At 41.1% G+C, this 14,345-nt stretch overlaps 1 protein-coding gene across 11 annotated transcripts in view; it reads left to right on the top strand.

The window, feature by feature from the left end:
• The window catches only part of RABEP1 (rabaptin, RAB GTPase binding effector protein 1), a 92,097-nt gene extending 77,868 nt beyond the window's left edge, over window positions 1-14,229 (top strand). For all 11 annotated transcript variants that reach the window (XM_042255572.1, XM_060395358.1, XM_060395355.1 and 8 more), the window contains 6 exons: window positions 3,135-3,275; window positions 6,201-6,390; window positions 7,018-7,073; window positions 9,339-9,437; window positions 10,559-10,675; window positions 11,565-14,229. In XM_042255572.1, coding sequence (XP_042111506.1) covers window positions 3,135-3,275; window positions 6,201-6,390; window positions 7,018-7,073; window positions 9,339-9,437; window positions 10,559-10,675; window positions 11,565-11,666 — 705 coding nt within the window. In that variant the 3' untranslated portion in view covers window positions 11,667-14,229. The remainder of the gene's footprint in view (window positions 1-3,134; window positions 3,276-6,200; window positions 6,391-7,017; window positions 7,074-9,338; window positions 9,438-10,558; window positions 10,676-11,564) is intronic.
• The last annotated feature ends 116 nt before the right edge of the window (window positions 14,230-14,345 follow it).

The following is a 14,345-nucleotide window of genomic DNA, read 5'->3' as shown; positions in this document are numbered from 1 at the left end:
AGTCTCTTTCATATATATGTATGTTTTATAATGTACATGTGTATTTGTTTTTTTTTCTGAGCCATTTGAAAGTAAGTTGTAGACATCATGACACTCCTAAATATTTCAGTATGTATCTCCAAAGAACAAAGAAGGTGTTCTACATAATCACAATACTATTATTATGTGCTTAAAATGTAACCGTTGTCCCCCAAAGCCCTCACTTTGATCAAGGAACCAGTCAGAGATCACATATTGTTACTTTGTTGTCATGTCACTTTGTTCTCTTTTAATCTAGAATAGTCACCCACTTCTTTTTTTTCCTTTGGCATTTACAACATTAACATTGTTAATAAGAGTCCAGACCATTTGCCTTGTAGAGTGCATTTGTCTGATTATTTCCACATGGTCAGATATTTGGGAAAGAATACTACATGGATGAAATGATTCAGCAGAATATTCATAACAAGAGGCATGTTATGATGGGTGGTTCCATTGTTGGTGACATTAAGTTCCATCACTTGGTTAAGATGGGGACACAATAGTTTTAGAATGATTACATTAATATTGCTACCAACAGCAAAGCTATTAAGTGAAGTTCAGCATTTATTTGTTGGCCTTCCATATCCATTGGGTCCACATATGTGAGTTGAGTATCTCAAATTTGGTATGGGAGCGTGTCTTGGAACCAATACTCTGTGGATACCAAAGAACAACTGTAGTTCTTTTTACCCTGAGAATGTATCCCAGGTGAGGATTTACAGTCTGGGTGCTGTGTTCAAAAATTACTTGGATTGGTTTTTCTTTCTGTGGTTGTGTTATCAGTTTGAATACAGTTCAGTTCAGTCGCTCAGTCGTGTCCGACTCTTTGCAGTCCCATGAATCGCAGCACGCCAGGCCTCTCTGTCCATTACCAACTCCTGGAGTCCACCCAAACCCATGTCCGTTGGGTCGGTGACTCCATCCAGCCATCTCATCCTCTATCGTCCCCTTCTCCTGCCCTCAATCTTTCCCAGCCTCAGGGTCTTTTCAAATGAGTCAGCTCTTTGCGTGAGGTGGCCAAAGTAATTGGAGTTTCAGCTTCAACATCAGTCCTTCCAGTGAACACCCAGGACTGACCTCCTTGCAGTCCAAGGGACTCTCAAGAGTCTTCTCCAACACCACAGTTCAAAAGCATCACTTCTTTGGCGCTCAGCTTTCTTCACAGTCCAACTCTCACATCTGTACATGACCACTGGAAAAACCATAGCCTTGACTGGACAGACCTTTGTTGACAAAGTAATGTCTCTGCTTTTTAATATGCTGTCTAGGTTCGTCATAACTTTCCTTCCAAGGAGCAAAGGTCTTTTAATTTCATGCAGTCACCATCTGCAGTGATTTTTGGAGCCCCAAAAATAAAGTCAGCCACTGTTTCCACTGTTTCCCCATCTATTTCCCATGAGGTGATGGGACCAGATGCCATGATCTTCGTTTTCTGAATGTTGAGCTTTAAGCCAGCTTTTTCACTCTCCTCTTTCACTTTCATCAAGAGGCTCTTTGGTGCCTCTTTGGTGCCCCTCTTCACTTTCTGCCATAAGGGTGGTGTCATCTGCATATCTGAGATTATTGATATTTCTCCCGGCAATCTTGATTCCAGCTTATGCTTCTTCCAGTCCAGCGTTTCTCATGATGTACTCTGCATAGAAGTTAAATAAGCAGGGTGACAATGTACAGCCTTGACGTACTCCTTTTCCTATTTGGAACCAGTTGAATACAAGCAGAAGCAAATGGAGCTGTGTATTACATTTTTGATTTTCTTCTTTTTTGATTTACTTTTTTGTTTTCTGAACAAGCAACATGGTTCATAAATCAGAACCATAAGCATATGTAATCACTTAGAAATTTCACTGCCATTCCCTCATCCTTTCACTCAGTTCCCACCCACTCCCATACATGGTATTTTACAAGTATTCTTGGTTTATCTTTCTGTTTTCCTTGTTACAATAATAAACAAATATAAACATATTCTCTTTTCCCTTCTTTCATATCCAAAAGGTAGTAGAGTACTGATATTTTGTTGGGTTGAAACTAAGCATAAGGCAGCATTCTGGTCTGAAATAAGTAAGAGCCGGTGGAATTAACCAAAACTTTTGCATGACCTTGCCTTCCTACCAGCAGCCTGGTTGTCCTTCGAAATGCAGTGGTCACCTTCTATGGGAAATCTTCTTGAACCCTCTCTGCTAATTAGATGCCCTTTGTCCTTTTATCACTGCGGTACCCTTGTCTGTTACAGCACCTGTAGTATGGTTAGGTGATTCTGGGTTTACTGGTCTTTCCCTCCACTGCACCATGAGCTTCTCTAGGGCAGTTTGTTGGTTATCCCTGTTTCCCATAGGCAGTAAAATGCTTGGTTAGAATAGTAGCTGCTAAACAAATGTTGATGGTGGAGTAATTTTGTTAAGTGTATGTTTTAGGTTCAATGGTTAGTATTAAAAATTATCAGAAATACTTTTACAGAATTGCATCTGCAGTTGTATCTGCAATTGTATGTTATACTCAAATTAGCTGACTAACTTTTATATTGATATAAATTCACAGGAGATACCTAAAATTGTTTTATACATCAGCCAGCAGAAAAAGTAAGAACATGTTCCATTTTAAGAATGAGCTCCTCAGATGCCCCGTATTTCCTAATATTTGGGGTCCTTGAGCCACTCACTGTGGTCCTGAGCTTGAACATATATGTGTGTAATGAAAGATGAAGTCACTGCTTTCTGTTTCTCCCTACTTCCTGTGGGATGCATGCTGTGAAGAAATAGGAGTTGTCTTGGAATACGCACTGTGTTTGATACAAGTCTCAATTATGTAAACCTCTTCCATTGAGCTAGAGATGCTGGTCCTAGGGATGTGGGGGAAGAAATTCATTACCTTCAAGCCTTTGGTAGAAACAGTGGAGAATGAGCTCAGGTACTTGCTTCATTTCCTGTCCCCTTGAATATATGTAATGGCTGTAAGTCAGTAAATCTCTGGTCTGCTTTCTGTGAGTCTTACAGAGCTTTGTCATGTACCCTCCATCCTCAGCCCTTATTTCGTTTGACCTTTGTTTTTCACTGGTGCAGTTAGCAGCAGACAGGATTTACCTTTCTGGCTGTGACTAGTGTCTGTTTCTATTTTAGGCAGTGCTGATGCAGTCACGGGAACAGGTTTCAGAAGAACTGGTGAGGTTACAGAAAGATAATGACAGTCTTCAGGGAAAGCATAGCTTGCATGTGTCGTTACAACAAGCAGAAGACTTCATTCTCCCAGACACCATGGAGGTAACTTGTTTTCTATGTGATCAAAAATGTAAACAAGTACATTTTTTGAAATGTCTATTAATTCTTCTTTTTAAAAAAGTTTACAAATAATAAATGCTAGAGAGGGTGTGGAGAAAAGGAAACCCTTTTGTACTGTTGGTGGGAATGTAACTTGGTTTAGCCACTGTGGAGAACAGTATGCAGGTTCCTCAGAAAACTAAAAATTGAGTTTTCATATGATCCAGCAATTCCACTCCTGGGCATATATGTGGACAAAACTGTGATTTTAAAAAGATACATGCACCCCTGTGTTCATAACAGTGCTATTCACAATAGCCAAGACGTGGGAACTACCCAAATGTCCATCTACAGATGAATGGATAAAGAAGATGTGGTACATAATAGACAGTGGAAAAGAGTCAGCCATAAAAAGAACAAAATAATGCCATTTGCAGCCACATGGATGCAACTGGAAACGTGGCCAAAAATAAAATAAAAACAACAACAACAAACTTTACTGAGATATAATTTACTTTCCAAATAATTTACCCGTTAAAAGTGTATAATTCGATTTTTAAAATATATTCTCAGATGTGTAGCCATCAGCACAGTCATTTTTAGTACATATTCATAACCTCAAAGAGAATCTCCTTAGCTTTTATTCAGCCCTTCCTCCCCAAGCGTTAAGCAACAACTGATCTACTTTCTATCTGTAGATTGTCCGTTCTTTCATATGAATGGAATCGTGTAATTTGTGGTCTTTTGTGTCTGGCTTCTTTCATATATCTTTTTGTTTTCAAGGTTCATTCATGTCATATAGGATGTTATCAGTATTTCATTCGTGTTTATGACCGAATAATCCTCTACTATATGGCTGTTTTGTTTATCCCTTTGTCTACTAATGGACCTTTGGGTTGTTTCCACTTTGGACTATGAATATGTTGCCATAAACATTCACATATAGGTTTTGGTGTCGGACATATGTTTTCATTTCTCTTGGGTTTAAACCTAGGAGTGAATTTGCTGGGTCATTTCTCCACATTCTCACTAACAATCATTGTTATCTCACTTTGTGATTATCGCCATCCTGGAGGGTGTGAAATGGTATCTTATTGTAGTTTTGATATCTATTTCCCTAAGGTTAATTTGCATTTCCCTAATGGTTATTGAGCATCTTTTCATATGTTTATTGGACATTTTTATATCTTCCTTGGAGAAATACCTGTTTTAAGATGCTTTGCTTACTCTAAAATTGGGTTGCTTTTTATTTTTTTGAGTGATAAGAATTCTTTATACATTCTAGATATAAGTACCTTATCAGGTAAATAAATGATCTACAAGTGTTTTCTCCCATTTTGTGGATTGTCTTTTTCATTTTCTTGATGGTGTCCTTTGAAACCTAAAAGTTTTAAATTTTGATAAAGTCCAATTTATCTCTCCTTTTCTTCTGTTGGCTTATGCTTTCAATGCTGTATCTAAGAATCCTTTGCCAAATTGAAGGTCTCTATCATTCTTGCAGGATAATTGAGAATGCATCAGAAATGAAATATTTGAAGGGGGTCTCCATGCTGGCTCCTTGTGATGTTAGGTTTTCTGTATAGCACTTAGGATACAGCACACTCCTTCTGTCTTCTGGTAACTTTTATAACACTTGATCACTTCCATTCTTTTGTGGTTGGGTGAATTTTTTAAAGAAATTTATAATTGTTAAATTTTAAAAAGTCAGACATTACAGAGATTTCAGTGTTAACAGTGTTAACAGTGAAACAGTTAACAGTGTTTCCTAATCCTGCCTTACAGATTCATCCCCTACTGTTTGGACCTCATTCTGTTTTCCTTACAGATGTTAACATGACTTATTTTTTGTTCTTATTTACACAGGCTCCGTTGCCTGCCCTTCCTTTTAGCTCCTTGCTGTCTCCCTCTCCTTTCCCTGCCCTCCCCCAGCCTGTGGTCTCAGCTCAGGTTACTGACACCCTGAAGAGCTCTCTGTCCTTTCTGGGCTGGTGACTGGTCTCATCAGGGAGAGAGTCTGGGGGACCTGTCTACTTTTGCTGTCAGTGTACCACTTTCCTGGTCAAACTTTTCTCTTCCACGTTCTGTAGAGACTTTAATACCTAGATTTTTAAGAAATTCCAAGAATCCAGGAATCCTTGAAGATTATAACCAGTCTAGCCTGTAAAGCTTGATTCTTTAATAAATCTTAATGAAATTTTTCTTGATACAGATTTTCAATTACTTTTTTTTTTCTTGCTGTTCTTTAATTTATATACATTTGGTAGTTATTTAAGAAGCCCAGTTTTTACTGTAGGGTTGCTTTAGGATATAATTGGGAGGGTTTTTAGAAGAAGACAACTAAAATTAAGGGAAAAAGTAAAATAAGACTTAAACTGAATTTATTACAGAAAAACAGCTGATCACCTTAGAAAGCCTCTCATTGCATACTTGCCTCAGACCTAACAGTACTTTGCCTTTGTGGTAGATGTTCAACAAGTGTTTATTTGAATGAATAAATAAATAAGTATATTTTGTCATCTTGGAGTTCACACTTGCTTCTGAGTTTCAGTCTTTCTGGTCTTCATTCACTAACTCCTCTCAAATTTAAGCAGATAATAGTGTAAGTGTCTAAGCTATTCGTAGTGAACCCCATATTGTAAGTCATCCAACATTTTAATTTTTCCGTTTATGAAACAGTTTTGAGGGAAAAATTTGTAGTTCACAATATACATTTTTTGCTTGGCAATGTTATCTTATTTCTATAACATACTGAATATTAACATGGCATGACACCTGCCTCTTGAAGCCCAGAAGGGTTGGGTTCAACATCCTGAGTTTTGAACTGTCTAAAATAATATCTGAAGTTCTGGTTGCAGAAAATCTTTAGCTTTTTTTGTTTATTTTCTTTCACCCTTAAAAACCCGATAACTATTTGTTTCTTGGATCCAGGCACTCCGGGAGTTGGTATTAAAATACCGTGAGAATATCGTTAATGTGCGGACAGCGGCAGATCACATGGAAGAGAAGCTGAAGGCTGAAATACTTTTCCTGAAAGAGCAGATTCAAGCAGAACAGTGTTTAAAAGAAAATCTTGAAGAAACTCTGCAGCTAGAAATAGAAAACTGCAAAGAAGAAATAGGTGAAGATAAAAGTGATGTAGTTTAGAATTGGAGGCACTGAATAAAATTTTTCTCTGGTTATAAGAAGTAGTACATAGTCTTGGAATGTAGAAAACAAAAAGTATAGGAGGGAACTAAGTAAGGACTCAGTCCCTTTCCCCACATGTTCTGATATAGCCCCTGATAAGGAGTTTAAAAAAAACCCAAACTCATCTTTTTAGGAGCTCTGGTGCCTCTCTGGCAGTTACTAAATAGACAGGGAACTCAGGACTTGAACCCAGACACTGGAGCCTGTGAGAAGAGAGGTGGCATTTCCTTCAGAACTTAGAAGTGTTAACAGACTTCTGGCAGGGTCACCCCGCCCCACCCCACCACATCGTGAAGTGTCGGTATTTGAGGCAGAGATAGTTTATGCCATAGCGTTCATTGGTGTGTGCTCTGACTTTGACACGAGCTTGAATGTTATGCTGATTGGTTGGGGATAATTGTGAGAAGAGGATGCTGGTCCCCCACCACCACCCTGCTCACTGTGTTCAGTACATTTGACTCCTTTCGTTGTGAGATTGAGCTATGGTACAAAAGGGCATTTTAAGATTTAAATGCAAAATAATCAGTAAATGCTAACATGTCTCCTTTTTTCCTCCTAGCTTCCATCTCTAGCCTAAAAGCTGAATTAGAAAGAATAAAAGTAGAAAAAGGACAGGTAAGTTTCACAAGTTTCAAATTGATTCTGTCAGCAGCTAATAGGTGTTTATTGAGTCCTACTGTGCTATACTCAAGGAATAAAGTATAGTTAGAACATAGTCCCTGCCTTCAAGGAACTCCCAGGAAAAGTATAGTAGAATGTGATGAAATATAGTGGCTGGTGACAGTAGATATTGATGAGAGCCTGCTCTGTGTTGCCGGGAGGAGATACAGGGAAGACTGAGATGTGACTTAGTCTGGAGCTTCCACTGTGGTGGGAAAATAGGCAAGGCATGGTCTTTTCTTTAAAGGATATTTATTTGGCTGGTTTAAGTGACTGTGCTGGGTCTTAGTTGTGGCATGTGAGATCTAATTACCTGAACAGAGATCGATCCTTGGCCCCCTGTATTGGGAGCATGGAGTCTTAGCTACTGGACCACCCAAGGCATGGTCTTAACATGATATGTACTTAAAGCTACCATGGAAATATGTATGAAGTCTGTTACAAACAGGAGGTGATGTTTTCTACCTGGCTTAGTCTCCATCTCTTAGACATCATGAACACCTTCTGGTAAATGACCCTGTTCAGCTCACTGGCCTCATAATTCCTTGAGTCAGTGACCTTTACCTCCACCCGGCCCTTCCTTCCCACACTCCTGCCTGCACCTTGCCCCACTTCTGACATCTCCCTCCAGGCTCATATCTCCTGACCCCAGTCTACCATCTTTCTAGCCCTTTATCCTATAGGTTTATCTGTCTGAGAACCTCATTCAGACATTCAGTTCCTTGAACTTTTCCTTTTCTTCTGGTTTTAGCAGCTTCCTCATGACTTTTCTTTCTTTGCTTCTAAGTGGTGTCTGACAGAGCTTGTCTCTTTAGCTAGTCTCCCCCAGTGCCTGCAAGCCCCCTCGTACCTTGTCCTTCTGCTGACCTTACTCGATATGCCCAGCCCAGGACTAATCCTGGTGTCCACCTTCTCTGCCTCTTGGACCACTGGAAGGAGTAACACGCCTGCTCCTGGTGCCACGTGGTGCTCAGTAGCTTTTCATCTGTTCTTATTTGTTCCCTTCCGTTCCCTGCAGTGGCTGTTCAGTCACCACTCACCTCACCTCATGATGGCCTTGTACCCCTATCAGAAGCAGGACCATCTTCAGCTCTTGCCTCCGCAGTAACATGTTTGCCTTTTTCCTCCCAGTCTTCTCTTTTCTTGCATCTTAAGAAGGGGTGATGACCTGATTCTGACCAGTCTTCTGTCGCTGCACATGTGCTTTGGCTGAACCACTCACGTCTTTGCCTGGCATCTTCGCTGTCTTCCTCTTTCACTGTGGGCCTTGAACTTCTGTGTGTTAATTGGTTTTTTCCATTTTGCATAACCACTAGGAGGCTGAGCCTCCTAGTAAACGGGAGAAGTTTCTCTTTGAATTGCACTTCTTTCTCCAGCTACCAGTCTTTCTTCTTCCTTTTATGCCCAGAGTTCTTGAAAGAGTCATCTCTACTTCCTGACCTCCCAGTCATTCCTCACCCACTGCCATCTGGCTTCGGCCTCCCGGTGCAGTCAAGGTTGTGCTGGCAGTAGTCACCAGTGTCCCAGTGTGTTTGTCTTCCCCACTCCCACTGTTTGGGTTGACTTCAGTACTCACCTAACTCTTTGTAACAGCCCAACTTCTTTCCCTGACTCCAAAATGTATCTCTTTCCAATTAATTTTTGTATTGAAACCAAGGTGATCTTTAAAGATTATAAACTTGACTGTGAGCCAGTCTGGTTTAAAACCCTTCAGTAGTTCCCTTAGCCCGGTTGGGCTCCCCTACCTCACCACTGCCTCTTGGGCCTCAGCCTCCAGGGCCAGCACCTCAGTTCCTTAACTCATTATTTTTATGTGTCAACTCCTTCCTTTTGGAGTCTCTCTCCACCTTCTCCCTTTTACAGCCCCTTTAAGGGTCAGATGTCATCTCTTCAAGGAAGCCCTTGCCAACTTTTCTGGCAGAGTTAAGTGCTTCTTCATCCATGGTCGTATGCCACAGTTAACTTACATGTCTGTCTCTCCTGCAGCACGTAGGAGGTACCTAATAAACGTTTAGTAAAAGAAACAATAGGTCTTGAAGAATAGATTGAAAATCCACAGATATCAGAGGGTAAGGAGAGGATTCCAAGCAGAGCCAATACCCAAGGCCTAGGAAAGCGAGCCATTGGGTGCGGCTTTGCGGGCTGCTGGCTCCTCTGGCAGCCATGCTGTCACCTGCAGGGAGCTTCTGTGTTTCAGCTTTTCCCTTCTTAATTTTACAGTTGGAGTCCACATTAAGAGAGAAGTCTCAACAGCTTGAGAGTCTTCAGGAGATGAAAATGACGTTGGAAGAACAGCTGAAGAAAGAAACTGCTGCTAAGGTGAAACATTTTTGTTGGTAGTTTCATTAAAAAAAAAAAAACAAAACACAAAACAGGGACTTTCCTGGTGGTTCAGTGGCTAACACTGCGCTCCCAATGCAGGGGGTCCAGGTTCGATCTCTGGTTAGGGAACTAGATCTGACCTGCCACAGCTAGGAGTTTGCATGCCACAACTAGGACCTGGCCAGCCTAATATATAAATAATATTTTAAAAACCACAGCAAAGTAAAGGATGTGGGATCACATCTTCCCTGTTTAAAAAAAAGCCCTGCTCTTTTCATAGAGTCCCCTTCTGAAAGCTGGTGACTCTCCGTTTCAGGGAGAAAATGGATTTCTCTCTTCAGAGCTGGGTTAGGTCTCTGCACACTGCCAGCTTTGTGGGGCTCTGTCACAGGCCCCGCTGGCTGAAGGCCATGAACCAGACTTGGCACCATCAAAGCCAGAGACACTGCTGTGGAAGTGCCATTCCATTCAATTGATTTTATCCAGTGGGGCACTGAATCGTATTTGCTGCCCACATTCTGATTAGTCCTGTTAGAATAAAAGTGCATGGGGCTAATTGTGGGGTAAGTTCACTTTCAGGGGGGCTGTGGTCTGACCTTTAAGTGTAAAAATGTGTTTTTTGATAGTCCTTTCCTTTGATTTTAGAAAGGCTCACATGCACGGGTCCTGATGGTTTCTGTCAGGAAGACTGGAGATAGCAGGGCTGCCTAAGGCTGACTCAGAGGATTTTCCTGGCAGATGCTTAACTGTCATGATTGTCAGAGAAAAGCCCTGAAGTTTCTCTCCCTGTTGCTATGATAGCTTTTGATCTTAACAGCAGCTAATTTTTGATGATTAGTCATTGTCAGTGGGCTGCTGGGGGTGAGAGGTGGGGCTTGCACTTTCGTTTTAATTTGGCTCTAACACTTGATTCACTTTAGGGTCTAGAGCAGGTAGCTTAGGCAGCTTGCACCCTTGCCTTGTGAAGACAGAAATAAAGGGAGACTAACACCATCTTAAAGGGTGACAGGCACTCTTTTTCCTCTCTTGCAGTAGGGAACAAGTGCTGCCCAGGTTTCCTGAGTGACTGATCTGTGGCTTTCCAGCATTAATCCTCATTCAAAACTTGTATTTTTTAGGTTACTGTCGAACAACTAATGTTTGAAGAGAAGAACAAAGCTCAGAGATTGCAGACTGAACTAGACGTCAGTGAACAAGTGCAGAGAGATTTTGTAAAGCTTTCTCAGACCCTTCAGGTGAGGCATTTGGGAAACCCCTAGATGGAACACCGAGGAGGCACTTTCGGGGTTCTTGGCCTCCAGGAGAATTTTCTAATCCCTGACTCAACCTCTGACAAAGCCTAGAAGACCAGAGACTATGGTTGCCCCTGCCCCATATTCCTGCCTGGTCATTTCAGCTGGAAACCTGTCCCTCCATTGTCCCTCACATGTACCCCTTTTCTTCCTCCTTGCTGCCCTTAAGGGTGGTGTATAAAGCCGTTACATGACATGTAAGACTTTTCCCAACCAGGCCTCTGTCTCTGCACCTTGCATTTTATACTCTAATTTTTAAAAACTACTTGTGGTTCCTTACACCCAACATGGTGTTCCCTCTGGAAGCATCCTTGTCTCATTGCCCCCTTGTTCCTTCTTCAAGGCCCTGCTTATTAGCTTTTTCCTCCCTGTGGAACCCTCTTTGAGTCCCCAGGCATAGTGTTTAGTATATTGTGCTGAAATTCTGTAAAGTTTGTTCCCTCCCCTATGGCTTCTCAGGGATCAGGTCCCACTCATCTCCATAGTCCCAGCGCCTTACACTGGGTCTGTTACACAGCAGCTGTGGGGAAGTATTTCTTAGTTTGTTTTTATTTTAATCTTTTAAAAACTTATTTTTAATTGAAGGATAGTTGCTTTATAGTAGTGTTTGATTTCCTCCAACATCAGCAGGAATCAGCCATGGGTATCCATATGTCCCCTCCCGCTTGAACCTCCCTCCCAGGAATTGTTTTTTGAATTTACTTGTTCTTGCTGCCTTCTTTGAAGTAGCTTGTCTCTGGTGAGTTATCTCCATTTCAGCTAAACCAGTCACAGTAAACCAGAAAGTCAAGCAAGAGCCACCTGCACTTACGTCACTGCGTTATTTCTCTAGGTGCAATTAGAGCGGATCCGACAGGCGGACTCCCTGGAGAGAATCCGGGCGATTCTGAATGACACCAAACTGACAGACATTAACCAGCTCCCCGAGACATGACACCCTCATGGCAGGACTCTCGCCTGCACTTTGGGTTTTTAACTCATCTTTAGAGCAACATTAATTATTATTTAACTCGTAACTGAAGAAGTCGTCACACACACACAAAGGAAGACTGGAGGAATGTTTAATTCTAGTGGGAGGAGACTGTGCAGCACAGGAGCAGCGAACAGCCAGGGGAACCTGCAGCAAAAAGACCTTCCAGATGGGAACACTAACCAGGCTCCAGACTGGGCTCCAGCAGCGTGGCATCAGACTTGGTGCTGGAGAAAGTGCTGTTTCCTTGCCTGCTTTATCGACATTTCCCTGCCCTAACGCACCCTTCTAATAGTGTTTGAAATGACATTTCCTGTTCATAGGTGTTGGAAGAGAGAATTTTTTTTCCTGTTGTCTAGAGTTCATCAGTAACAGTATTCAGCTAGCAGACAGGTGTAGTATGCGGTATGAATATTTTATATTAAAATATGAAGTTTGAGAGCAGGCCATTGGCTAGTGACTGTATTTCCTAGCTCAGTGTATTTTTTTTAAACCATTTTATCTTGCGTTGGAGGACCTTAAATGCTACTGAAACTTGCCTGAGAACCATAAGACGGTGGCAAACAAAACCAATTCAGTTGGAACTGAATTAAGAGAATTTGAAAACCTGGCTGGGGCTATATGTATTGGAAGTTGAGGTTAAAGGAAAAGCACAAGAAACTGTTTGGAAGCACTTTTTCTGCTACCCGGTAAGTTTTGTGGACCCACAGGTACCAGGGTCAAGCTGAACCCACACCATCTACTTTTGAAAAGTGTTTTAGTTATTGGATCAGTGGAAGAAACATTAATAAAACAAGCTATGTCTGTCTGACAACACCTAATACAAATGTATAAGTCTGCTGCTTATTTTCAACTTGAATCAGTGGATTTGAGTTCTGTTTATTTCAAAATTGTCAGATACAAAAATGGTGATAACTAGGTTTGGCAGATACCTGTTTAGTATTTTTCTTTTGTATTTTAGACCTGGAATGTGATGATGCTCATGGTGAAGTTGGGGAAACCCACCTAGTTCATCAGTTTGGAAATCTGCTTTGTCATTTCTCTGAGGTTGAATTCCTTCCTGTGTCAGAAAGCGTCAGTGGACAGGTTGTCTTTGCCGTAGCCTTACGAAGTGTTGCAGAAAGCACAAGAATGGATGTGTGGTCACTGTTTACATGCAAGTACTGTTAGCCAGTGGAAGGCTATGCTGTTTTGTCAATAATTCATCGTACAGGTGGTTCAGAACTAAAACTCTTTATTTTCAAGTACTTTTCGTGGTTGGTGGTGTGAAGGAACTATGTGGGAATTAAGTGGATTAGGTAGATTTTCTGGCTCAAGTAAACCTACAACTTGAATTCTTTGTTATAAATGAAGTGATAATGAACTAGCCCTAAAGATCTTTATTTCTGTCTTCCATGACAAGATATGGCCTACATACCTCATTCCTTGGGCTACTGCTGTAGTCTTACATTAATGATTATGAATTTGAAAGTAAATACTAATTATGGAAATAGTGCTGTAGGCTTGCATGCATGAAACATTTTAATTGGTTTAAAGTCCTTTTGTAGAATGGGGTACTTGGGTTTCCTTTAAAGGAAACATGTATCCTCATTGAATTACAGGGAATTTTTATTAATTCCAGAAATGCAATCACTTTAAATTATGTCAGTATAAGATCAGTTCCTTGGATAAACTCCAAGCTCATTTGTTTTAGATTATTATTAAAACTGGCACTGTAGTAATCAAGGTGGATAATTCATAATCTTCCTGAATGAACTGAACTACAGCTCCCAGGGAACTGCTAGGCTGAGATTGGGCACCTTGCTCATGTTTTTCTCCATAAGATGGTTCTGGGCCAATAAAATCATGATTAGGAGAGTGTGAGCAGTCTTTACAGTGGCAGATGCAAATTGTTGGAACCCACTTTTTGGAGAAAAATCTGCTAGAAGAACTCAGACTAGGTTTTGTTAACAATGTCTTTCTGGTATGAAACACCTCTTTAAACTGGGTTTTCTGTATAAATGGGAAATTGATTTGGAAGGCAGTGTTTAGTTCTCCAAGACAAACAAAAAGGTCGGGTTTCACAAGTGTTCCTGTGCTTGTATTCAGTCCATGTACACATGTTCCCACGCATGTCTAACCTGATTTTACCCCTTACCTGTAACCTACCTTACCATGTGGCTTTTCATCGGCAGTCACTTAGCCATTTCTAGGCAGGTATAGTATTACCTTTCAGAACTCATATTTGGCAGGTATAAAAATATTACCTAAAGCTAAAGGACAAAACCATATACTGTATACCAAGCTGTTTCTCCCTTTGAGATCCTACATGTGCACCTCACACCCATTAGTGCCATGTACCGGGACACAGCACAGCCCAGCTCAGCTCTGAAAGGTAATACATGCCTGTCATGGAAGTGAGCCAGTGGTGGCCTTGCAACCGTGGAGCCTGAGTTCCGCTCTGAGCAGATTTCAGGTATAACCATTTGTTAACTGTACTGGAGGTGTGTCCTTAAGAAAGTGTTCAAATTAAAAAAGCTGCTGCCTAGTCTACCGTGTGGCCTTTTTCTTTCAATCTGAGGGTTCTCTTCAGAGTCACATTTCTGGTGTTGCTATACTTTAAGATGCAGCTTTTACTCTTGCTCAAATATGGAGAAAACTCAG

This window comes from Ovis aries, chromosome 11 (assembly GCF_016772045.2).
Source record: "Ovis aries strain OAR_USU_Benz2616 breed Rambouillet chromosome 11, ARS-UI_Ramb_v3.0, whole genome shotgun sequence".
NCBI classification, from domain to species: domain Eukaryota; kingdom Metazoa; phylum Chordata; class Mammalia; order Artiodactyla; family Bovidae; genus Ovis; species Ovis aries.
The sequence above is the reverse complement of the archived record's forward strand: the minus strand, read 5'-3'. Positions and strand labels throughout refer to the sequence as shown.